General features: G+C 59.2%; 1 protein-coding gene across 2 annotated transcripts; it reads left to right on the top strand.

Annotated features, from left to right (window-relative positions):
* The first annotated feature begins 552 nt into the window (after positions 1 to 552).
* Positions 553 to 8,997, top strand: IL15RA (interleukin 15 receptor subunit alpha). 2 transcript variants are annotated; one of them, XM_075427867.1, is made up of 8 exons: positions 553 to 683; positions 6,317 to 6,511; positions 6,641 to 6,718; positions 6,997 to 7,230; positions 7,422 to 7,451; positions 7,724 to 7,781; positions 7,905 to 8,219; positions 8,626 to 8,997. In XM_075427867.1, exons 1-7 carry the CDS (start codon positions 611 to 613, stop codon positions 8,005 to 8,007), a joined length of 771 nt encoding a protein of 256 aa, XP_075283982.1. In that variant the 5' UTR covers positions 553 to 610; the 3' UTR covers positions 8,008 to 8,219; positions 8,626 to 8,997. The 2 variants fall into 2 exon arrangements, with proteins under 2 accessions (XP_075283982.1, XP_075283981.1); XM_075427866.1 differs by having other exon boundaries at positions 6,994 to 7,230.
* The last annotated feature ends 1,156 nt before the right edge of the window (positions 8,998 to 10,153 follow it).

The raw sequence follows: 10,153 nt of genomic DNA, 5'->3' as shown, positions 1-10,153 counted from the left end.
TCCCTTCCCTGGCTATGGCATCCCCTCCCTGGCTACTGCATCCCCTCCCTGGCTCTCGCATCTCCTTCCTGGCTACTGCATCGCATCCCTGGCTACCACATCCCTTCCCTGGCTACTGCATCGCATCCCCGGCTCTCGCATCCCCTCCCTCGCTCTCACATCCCCTCCATGGCTACTGCATCCCTTCCCTGGCTACTGCATCGCATCCCTGGCTACTGCATCCCCTCCCTGGCTATTGCATCCCCTCCCTGGCTATTGCATCCCTTCCCTGGCTGCTGCATCCCCTCCCTGGCTACTGCATCCCTTCCCTGGCTGCTGCATCCCCTCCCTGGCTACTGCATCGCCCCGAGTATCGCATCCCCCCCTCGGGTACCGAATCCCCCCCGGGCCCTGCATCCCCCCCGTCCCCGCGGGCTCCCCATCCCGCCAGGGCGGTACAGCCCTCCCGATCTCCCGGGTCGAAAGCGAAAGCGAAAGGGGAAGCCGGGACGGGCCACGCCGGACATGTCCAGCAGCAGCAGCAGCGGCGGCGAGCGGCGGGGAAAGGCGGCGGAGCCCCCCCGGGAGCCCTGAGCCCCCCCCGGCCCGGCCCCGGGGCCGCCGCCGTCCCATGGCGCGGCCGCTGCTGCCGCTGCTCTGCGGTACCGCGGCTCTCCTGCTGCCCTGGGTCCTCGCCGACACCGGTAAGCGGGGTTCTCCCGGCTCCCCGGCATGCCCACGCCTTCCCCGGGGGGCCTGCGCTGCTCTTTGGGTGTACAACCCGCTCCCTGGGGTACCCACGCTGCTCCCTGGGTGCCTACCCCTCTCTTTAGGTCCTTTATGGCCACCCACGGGGTGCCCACGCAGCTCCCTGCGTCCCCACCGCTCTCTCCAGGTGCCTTATGGCCACCCACGGGGTACCCACGCTGCTCCCTGCATGCTCACCCCTCTCTCTGGGTGCCCTATGCCACCCACGAGGTGCCCATGCTGCACCCTGGGGTGCCCACACCGCTCCCTGCATGCCCACCCCTCTCCCTAGGTGCGCTGTGCTCACCCATGGGGTGCCCACGCTGCTCCCTGCGTGCCCCGTTCTCTCTAGGTGCCCTAAGGCCACCCCCAAGGTGCCCACTCTGCACCCCTGGTGTACCCATGCTGCTCCCTGCGTGCCCACCCCTCTCTCTAGAAGCCCTATGCCCACCCCGAGGTGCCCACACTGCACCGCGGGGTCCCCACACCACTCCCTGTGTGCTCATCCCTCTCTCTAGGTGCCCTATGCCCACACCTGGGGTCCCCACGCTGCACCCCTGGGGTACCCACGCTACTCCCTGTGTGCTCATCCCTCTCTCTAGGTGCCCTATGCCCACCCCCGGGGTGCCCACGCTGCACCCTGCATGCCCACCCCTCTCTCCAGGTGCCTTATGGCCACACCCCCGAGGTGCCCACGCTGCTCCCCTGGGGTACCCACGCTGCTCCCTGTGTGCCCACCCCTCTCTCTAGGTGCCTTATGACAACCCACGAGGTGCCCATGCTGCACCCCTGGGGTACCCACAGTGCTCCCTGCATGCCCACCCCTCTCTTAGGTGCTCTGTGCCCACCCACGGGGTGCCCACGCCGCTCCCTGTGTGCCCACCCCTCTCTCTGGGTGCCCTATGGCCACACTTGGGGTCCCGACGCTCTCCCCTGGGGTACCCACGCTGCTCCCGGCATGCCCACCCCTCTCTCTAGGTGCCTTATGCGCACCTCTGCGGTACCCACACTGCTCCCTGAATGCCCACCCCTCTCTCTAGGTGCCCTAAGGCCACCCCCGAGGTGCCCACGCTCTCCCCTGGGGTACACGTGCTGCTCCCTGCATGCCCACCCCTCTCTCTAGGTGCCCTAAGGCCACCCCTGAGGTGCCCACACTGCTCCCTGCGTGCCCACCCCTCTCTCTAGGTGCCCTATGGCCATACCCGGGGTCCCCACGCTCCCCTTGGGGCACCCATGCTACTCCCCAGGGTGCCCAGGCTGCACCCCCGCGTTCCCCTTGCACCCCCATGGGTGCCCACCTCCCTCCCCGGGTCCCCACCCGTGTCCGGGGAGGCTGGAGGGGGATTTTTGGGGTCCGTGAGATGGATCCACAGGAGCTGCAGGATTTCACCCCGGGTGGGGTCTGTGGGTTTTCCACGGGACTGTGACTCGTCCACGGCCGAGCAGCGCTGCCGGACCAGGAATGTCGCATCGTGTCCCGCCTCTCCGAACGCAACTTCGGGAAAAATCACCGTCGCGGCTCAGCGCAGACGGCGGAGGAGGTGGCGGCAAGACCATTAGGAAATCTTTAATTAACTGGAAATGTGGGAATTGTGAAGGATTTGCACGGAAGAGCGGGAAATAAGGCTGGAAGGGACCACAGAGGTTCGGGACAGCTCTCCCTTCTCCTGGCTCCTGACTGCGGATGAAGCCGCGACACCCTGGAAAATCAATTTATTCCTGTTTCTACACAGCCAGCGGGTGCAGCGAGGGCTGTAAAATGACGCCAGTGCCAAAAATAAGGCAGGAGAGCTACGGTCACTACAAGATCCGTCTCAGCAAAGGCTAAAAATAGCTTTCCCTGAAGGCAGTCCCCTCCGATGGCCCCGTCCCGGACCTGAAGACAACGTTCCTGGTAGCGGTGATGCAATCAGAACCGTTGTTTGGGGCAGAAAACGTGGTTATCTGGGGTGTTAGAAAACAAGAATAATATTCCCTGCTCTGAATTCAGTTGACCGATAACTGGGGAGGTGACGCAGCCCCTCTGCGCCGGCCGCGTCGATGCATCCCGCACCAGGCATCACGCCCCCTCCTGCCTCCAACCCCAGCACAGCTGGTCAACTGTAAACATTTTACAGTTAAAAAATGTTATTTATTTCTGTGATTTTGGTGTTTCTCGCGAATTCTCCAGTCTTGGGCACAGACTTCTGAAATTTCTCTTTCCTCCACTTTTTTTGGCTTACGGTTTTTAACCCGCTAGCAGAAAACAAGCAATTTGGCCCTTTTGCTGATAATTTTCTAAGAAAAATAGACAAGTTTTCCTAATGTGGATTCTCCAGTGTCTACTTGTGGTTGTGCATCCCTCAGCAGCCCCGCGCAGCCGGAGGGGGACGTCTCCGCGACGTTGGACGACAGCACACAGCAGCATCGCCATCCCCCGGGACTCCTCCCGGCCGTGTGCCTGGTGCCTGCGTGTTTCGCTTCCCGACGTGCCGGGACGAGCTCACCCTCACCGCTAGCATTTGAGATCGCTGGTGGAGAAAGCCAAAAAAAGAAACCGAAGCGCAAACGTGCGCTTAATTCATGCAAATACAAAAAAAACCCCTGAATATTGTGCATGCGTTTCAACCTGGAAATTGAGTATCAGCCGGATGCAGGGAATTCAGGTGGAAATAAGGCAGCCAGAGGTATTTTCCCGGGATGGCTGGCACCTGGCATCGCGGCTCGTTTGGGAGGTCGGCTAACGATGCGGTGAGTCTTCGAGCACTCAGGCTGACACATCCATGGGAAAACTCAACCTGCAAAGCTCAGAGGGAGCGGAGACGAGTGGAGACAAGTGAAGAGGTGCTTTTGGCCACCCCAGGAGAGTCTTGTGAGCTCTTCCTTGAATTAAACAGGACAAGAGAAGACAGATGTTGGTTTCTTCTGTGTGCTAGTCCCCGGTGGTGCCCAGATCCAGGGAATTTTATCAATCTGCCGTGATATAAAAGCAAATAAGAGAGGGAAAGACTTGTGGTTACTGCTCTTGGAAGCAAGAGCTTTATCATGGTCACGTCTCTCTCCACCCATCCGCGTTTTACACCATTTCCAATTCACTGCCGAGGTATAAAAGAAAGCCTAAATCTTGGCCGTGCATCTCCCGGGCTGTAGCAGCGCTGGAAACCAGCATCCCCAAAGATTTCCTCCCCTTTTCCCCCTTGGCGCGTGTTTAATCTTGTCAAACGAACTGAAATCCGTGCAGTGATGGTGTGAGATGCTGGGGTCACGGTCCGGGAGAGCGGAGACGCTGGGGTTTTGCTGCTGAAGGAATTGGGCATTTTGTGGAAGAGGAGATTATTTTACAGTCAAATCAAACGGAAAAAAAGTGCTTCGGTGGGATTAGGATGACGAGATCAGGTTTAAAAGCCGAAAGGCACAAGCAGGACTTGCAGGTCCCTGTTTTTCCTGGACATTCCTGATGCTTCCAGCTGGATTTCCTGCTGCGCTTCCTTCGCAGACCTGGCTGCGGTTGTGTTGGCACTGGAAGGGCTTTTTATTCATTTTATGGCATGGCTTCAGGTCTGGCGACAAGCGAGGGCGTTGCAAAACAGCCCGTGGCATTTCCTTGAAACACTCCCAGAAATTTCACCACTGCCTTGAGCAGAGGATGAGAACAAACGTGCTCAGCACATGCGTTGCTGCCGCATCACTCGTGTTCTCCAGGCACGGCGGCTGCAGCTCTTCGAGGTGTCCCGATGCTGTGTGACACGGCACGGACCCACCCGAGCACCGAAATGGAGCAGACCCCCCTGCGATGTTCTGGGGATAGATGACAAATTGGGGCAGGAGATTGTTAAGATTAAGATTTTTATGTCTGGGTGTTTTGGGTGCCTGGGGGAGCATGTCGTGTTCCTGTCCCCACTGCCACTGTGCTCCTGTCCCCATCTCCATCATGCTCCTGTCCCCATCGTGCTCCCGTCCCTGCTGCCATCGCACTCTTGTCCCGAGTGGGCTCCTGTCCCCATCACCGACGCATTCCCATCCCTGTTGTGCTCCTGTCTTCATGGCCACTACACTCCTATCACCATCCTGCTCCCGATCCCAGCCCAGCCGTGCGTCCTGCTGTACTGAATGTGCATCATCCCGGCTGGGCACCGCTCCATCCCAGCTGGGCATCGCTCCATCCTGGCCTTGCATTGCTCCATCCTGGCCTTGCATCTCTCCATCCCAGCTGGGCATCACATCCCAGCCATGCATTGCTCCATCCCAGCTGTGCATCGCTCCATTCCGGCCATGCATCGCTCCATTCCGGCCATGCATCGCTCCATCCTGGCCTTGCATTGCTCCATCCTGACCTTGCATTGCTCCATCCCAGCCGTGCATTGCTCCGCCCGAGCCGTGCATCGCACCATTCCGGCCGTGCATCGCTCCATCCTGGCCTTGCATTGCTCCATCCTGGCCTTGCATTGCTCCATCCTGGCCTTGCATCTCTCCATCCCAGCTGGGCATCACATCCCAGCCATGCATTGCTCCATTCCGGCCATGCATCGCTCCATCCTGGCCTTGCATCGCTCCATCCTGGCTGTGCATTGCTCCATCCTGGCCTTGCATTGCTCCATCCCACCTGTGCATTGCTCTGTCGCAGCCATGCATCACATCCCAACCATACATTGCTCCATCCCAGCCATGCATTGCTCCATTCTGGCCTTGCATTGCTCCATCCTGGCTGTGTATCACATCCCAGCCGTGCATCGCTCCATTCCAGCCATGCATTGCTCCATCCCAGCTATGCATCGCATCCCACCTGTGCATCGCTCCATCCTGGCTGTGGACCACTCCAACCTGGCTGTATATTGCTTTATCCCCGCTGTGCATCTCCCCATCCTGGTGCTGGAGCATCACCTCTCCGCAGTGGCTTGCATTGGGGAACAGGAGCCAGCAGCGGCCGGGATCGTGGGTGAGCCATTCCCACTCTGCGGCAGCGGTCCAGGTGCAGGCACCGTCTCAGAAGAACCAAGAAACTTTCTCCATTGCACCAGAGCAAAGAAGTGAAATTGTAACATCCTCTTGTGAAACCGACCTCAAACCAGGCCCAAAGGGGAAGCACAAGCATTTCTGGGGATAAGAAAAGCCATAACTCATAGCTCACCACTGCCCCACTGCCCAGCCATGTGATGCTTGGACTTGGGGCCACTGGTTGGAGCCTCTGCCGGGGAAGAAATGCCGGGAAGTGGCTGGAGGACTCATGCAGCACTTGGAATTTTTCATGTCCAGCTGCAAAATAAGCAGAGAAAAAAGAGCAGCAGCTGGTGGCAGGATGCAGCCGGGGCTGCTGGCCTGGGACGGTCGCTGCAGGGGGATGAAATTCTGAGAAAAGTCTTTGGTGACCGGAGGAGCTGCTACAACTGACCACAAACATGCTGAAAATGGAGCTTTCCTTTTCTCCATCCCTCATGCACAGGCACAGCCATCTCACCACTGTCTTTCCGCAGCCTGCATGAGGGTTTCCCAGCCCCCTGACAGGATTTGACCCCCTTGGGTGCCATTCAGCACAGCGAGCCGGGGCCGGAGGGTGCCTAATCTCCCTGTTGTGATCTTCATCTCTTTTTTTTAATTCTCCCTCCAACGCCAGCACGATGCAGCCGCCCCAGGGACGTGGCCAACGCGCACATCGATGTGGGGAACAACACGCTGCTCAACGCCCGCCTGCGCTACACCTGCAACCCGGGCTACAAGCGCAAAGCCGGTACCTCCAGCCTCATCCAGTGCGTCCTCCGTGATGGCTCCACCGAGCCCGACTGGACCCACACCACGCTGCAATGCATCCGTAAGCCCTCGCTCGGCAGCCGGGACGCGATGGGGACCGGGGAGGGGGGACACCTCCGTCACCGGAGGAGGATGCAGGGTGGCATGGGAGCTGCTGTTGATGGTGCCTCCACGTTGTGTCTTCCCGAAGGGGACCCGGCTCTACGTGCGCAAACCCCCAGCCCTGAGCTCCCGACGGCGCCGCGCACCGAGAGGACGACCCAGAGGGGTGAGGAAGGGGCAAACACAGCCCACGGGGGTTGGTTTGGGGCCACCGTGGCCGCAGCCATGACAAAACCTCAACCACCGTCATGAGGAAAGCAAACTATTTCAACTGCGTGATTGAATTAATTCAATTGCATGAAATTATGCCATTTGTAGCTGTTGATGGGCTGTATGGTCCCTGCCTGAAGCAGGCACGAGGCTGAGCACTGAAGTAACAGCGCTGCCTGGAATGTGCCTTTTAATTTTTTAAATGGAAAGGCTTTACACCATTTTCCCCAGCAGGAACCACCGACACCAGCCTGACCTCCAGCCCCTCTACAGCAGCAATGCCTGGGCTGCCAGGAGCTGCCGGCCGGTCACCCGTGCCACCAACACCTGATGAGCCATCACCGGAGACGTCCACACCGCCGGAGATGCCTCCGCCACTGGAGACATCCACACCGGGAGAGGGGATGGCCCCGGGGACATCTCTGGGGACAACCCCGCTGCCCATCGCCCCCACGGACTACGCCGCAGGTCAGACCTCCTCTCTGGGGGAGATAACCCACCAACAGGGCTGCGCTTCAGCCAGCAAAGGCTCTTTAACTTTTTCAATGCATTTTTCCCTTCTTTCTGACCTCCTTTTTAGTGAGGCTCCCCCCACCTTTCCCCCCTTTCCTGGCTTCACAGCTAAAAAAAAAAATCTCAATTTCTCTCTTATTTTCCAGTTTCCATCCAGACCCTGGCGTCTTCCATTGGTAAGCCAGGCAAAAAGCTTATTTTGGCAAACAGGGGCTCATTTTCTTTATTTTTTAGCTTAAAAGCCCTCCTCGGGGCTGTGGGAGGTTTATGCTGCAGTTGAGGGCAACGCCTTCGAGGGGGGAAGGATGCAGCACCCAAATTTCTTCCCGGGGTGGGGAGGGCACCTTGTGAACAAGCACAAAGCGTTTTCAGCTGTTTGGTTTGAGCTGGGCTGGGCCCTCAGCCGTGTGCTGGGAGATGCTCATCGACCGCCGCGTCTCTCCTGCAGGATCCTCGGTGCTGGTGGTGGCCGGCGTCGTGGCCTGCTGCTGCTGGAGGATGAAAACGTAAGTGTGCCAAGCCCCGCGGGGTCTTTCCACCCCAGTGATGAGTTGTCCTCGGCCTCTGCGCTTTCCTGAGAGCTGGGGAACGGCCTTGGGGTGCCGGTGACGCTCCTCTCCCCTCTGCAGGCGCGTGAGGCAGGACTACGCGGTGGTGACGGCCATCCCCATGGTGGCTCCTGCCGCTGAGAACAACGAGACGTTGCCGCCCGGCGTCTTCCCCACGGGCTGAGCACCCACCACCGGGCAACTCGGTGCACCCGCCAGCCCGGAGGATGCTCGGATGGAAAGCCGGACGCTTCTCCGAGCAGCGGCGCGTGGCAGAGCACGTCTCGGTCCCCAGCTGACCTCTGCGTGGAGCATCCTCGCCCCAGGGACACGCGGCCGCTCTTCCCAGTCTGAACAAGTGACTCTCATGGACGAGACCACTCCAGCGTCCAAAAGGTGAGTGGGTATCCCTTTGTGTGGCTGAATGGGTGGTGGGTGACCCCGTGAGCATCCTGGCGTGGAGGCAGTGGGCATCCTGCGTTGGGAGCCAAAATTCAGCAGAGGCGGTCCTGCGGGTGCTGGTGGTCGGCAGGGAGCGGGCTGGGGGCTGCCTGCCCCAGCGGAGGGGGTGCAGGGGATGGGGTTGGGGTGCTGGGGGTGAAGCTGGGCTGCCCTGCCCCAAGCAGTGCCCGTTCCCTGGCCAGGAGCAAGGCCAGACTCAGGCCAGCAGGACACCAGCCCCGTTTTGCCCTAAAATTGCCCCCCAAAACCCAGAAAGCCCCTGGAAGACAGACAGAGAGAGAGAGGGACCCAGCTGAGCATCCCTCCGCCGCGTCCTCACCCCCTTCCTGCTCTCTTTCAGCCATTTGCCAGTGAGCCCATAACCACAGCGAAGGGTGCCGGCACCGTCCCACCCTCGTATGCAACTCAGGGATCCTTCGGAGGCACTTTGGGCGCCGGCTCCGCAAGCAGAAGCGATTTCTCTATAGACACCGTCAAAGACTGAAGACACAACCTAGGAAATGTTTTCCTTTGCAGGTTTTCCCTTCTTTGTTTGTCACAAGTTGTTTTCCACTTGTTCCCCCTTTGCTACAAATCAGGCAGCTTTGTATTGATGCTGGTTTAAATGTATATATATTATATATAAAATGTGTATATATTATATATAAAATAATGCACACACGGGGGTTGATTTTTGACCTGGTCAGGCGTCTCGGCAGCTCGGAGGACAGCGGGGACAGACGGGAGCCGCGTTGGGGTGAAATCCACCTCCGCAGCTCTAGAGGCAAGGGGTGATGGCAAGGTGGCAGCTGCCGTCGCTCAGCTGGGCGGCAGAAGGGTTTTCAGCACTCAGCTGGAAACCAGTAGGTGCCTCACAGCTTCACTTCTGCATCGTTTTCTTGCTGCTGCCTTTTGTCCTCCCGTCCGTGCCGCTGCTCTGGACCGTCGGAGCCGGAGGAAGCAGCGCTTTGGATGTGTGACGGACCAAACCCGCCGGCAACGGCACTGCCGCTGCCCTGCGTACCGTGAGACGGTCGGGAGGGGTCCCTGGAGGTGCCTGGCCCGACGTCTGCGCCGAGCTCTGCGGTTACATCCAGCGGCCACGTCTCACAGAATCACAGAATCACAGAATGGTAGGGGTTGGAAGGGACCTCTCTGGGTCACCCAGTCCAACCCTCCTGCTGAAGCAGGGTCACCCAGAGCAGGCTGCACAGGACCTTGTCCAGGCGGGTCTTGAATATCTCCAGAGAAGGAGACTCCACAACCTCCCTGGGCAGCCTGGGCCAGGGCTCCGTCACCCTCAGAGGGAAGAAGTTCTTCCTCATGTTCAGACAGAACTTCCTGTGCCTCATTTTGTGCCCATTGCCCTTGTCCTGTCACTGGGCACCACTGAAAAGAGCTTGGCCCCATCCTCCTGACACCCACCCTGCAGATATTTATAAGCATTTATTAGGTCCCCTTGCAGCCTTCTCTTCTTCAGGCTGAACAAGCCCAGCTCCCTCAGCCTGTGCTCATAGGAGAGATGCTCCAGTCCCCTCATCATCCTCGTAGCCCTCCACTGGACTCTCTCCAGGAGCTCTTCATCTTTCTTGAACTGGGGAGCCCAGAACTGGACACAGCACTGCAGATGGGGCCTCACCAGGGCAGTGTAGAGGGGAAGGAGAACCTCCCTCGTCCTGCTGGCCACACTCTCTTGATGCACCCCAGGATCCCATTGGCTTTCTTGGCAGCCAGGGCACACTGCTGGCTCATGGTTAACCTGTTGTCCACCAGGACATCCAGGTCCCTCTCCACAGAGCTGCACTCCAGCAGGTCCGTCCCAAGCCTGTACTGGTGCATGAGGTTGTTCCTCCCCAGGTGCAGGACCCTGCATTTGCCTTTGTTGAACC

This window comes from Opisthocomus hoazin, chromosome 8 (genome assembly GCF_030867145.1).
Source record: "Opisthocomus hoazin isolate bOpiHoa1 chromosome 8, bOpiHoa1.hap1, whole genome shotgun sequence".
Lineage (NCBI taxonomy): Eukaryota > Metazoa > Chordata > Aves > Opisthocomiformes > Opisthocomidae > Opisthocomus > Opisthocomus hoazin.
This window is presented reverse-complemented; position numbering and strand designations above follow the sequence as displayed.

Coding starts and splice junctions, on each gene's coding strand:
- IL15RA (XM_075427866.1), top strand. CDS start 611: ATGGCGCGGCCGCTGCTGCCGCTGCTCTGCGGTACCGCGGCTCTCCTG. Junction 684..6,316: donor CTGGGTCCTCGCCGACACCG/GTAAGCGGGGTT, acceptor CTCCAACGCCAG/CACGATGCAGCCGCCCCAGG. Junction 6,512..6,640: donor CACCACGCTGCAATGCATCC/GTAAGCCCTCGC, acceptor GTCTTCCCGAAG/GGGACCCGGCTCTACGTGCG.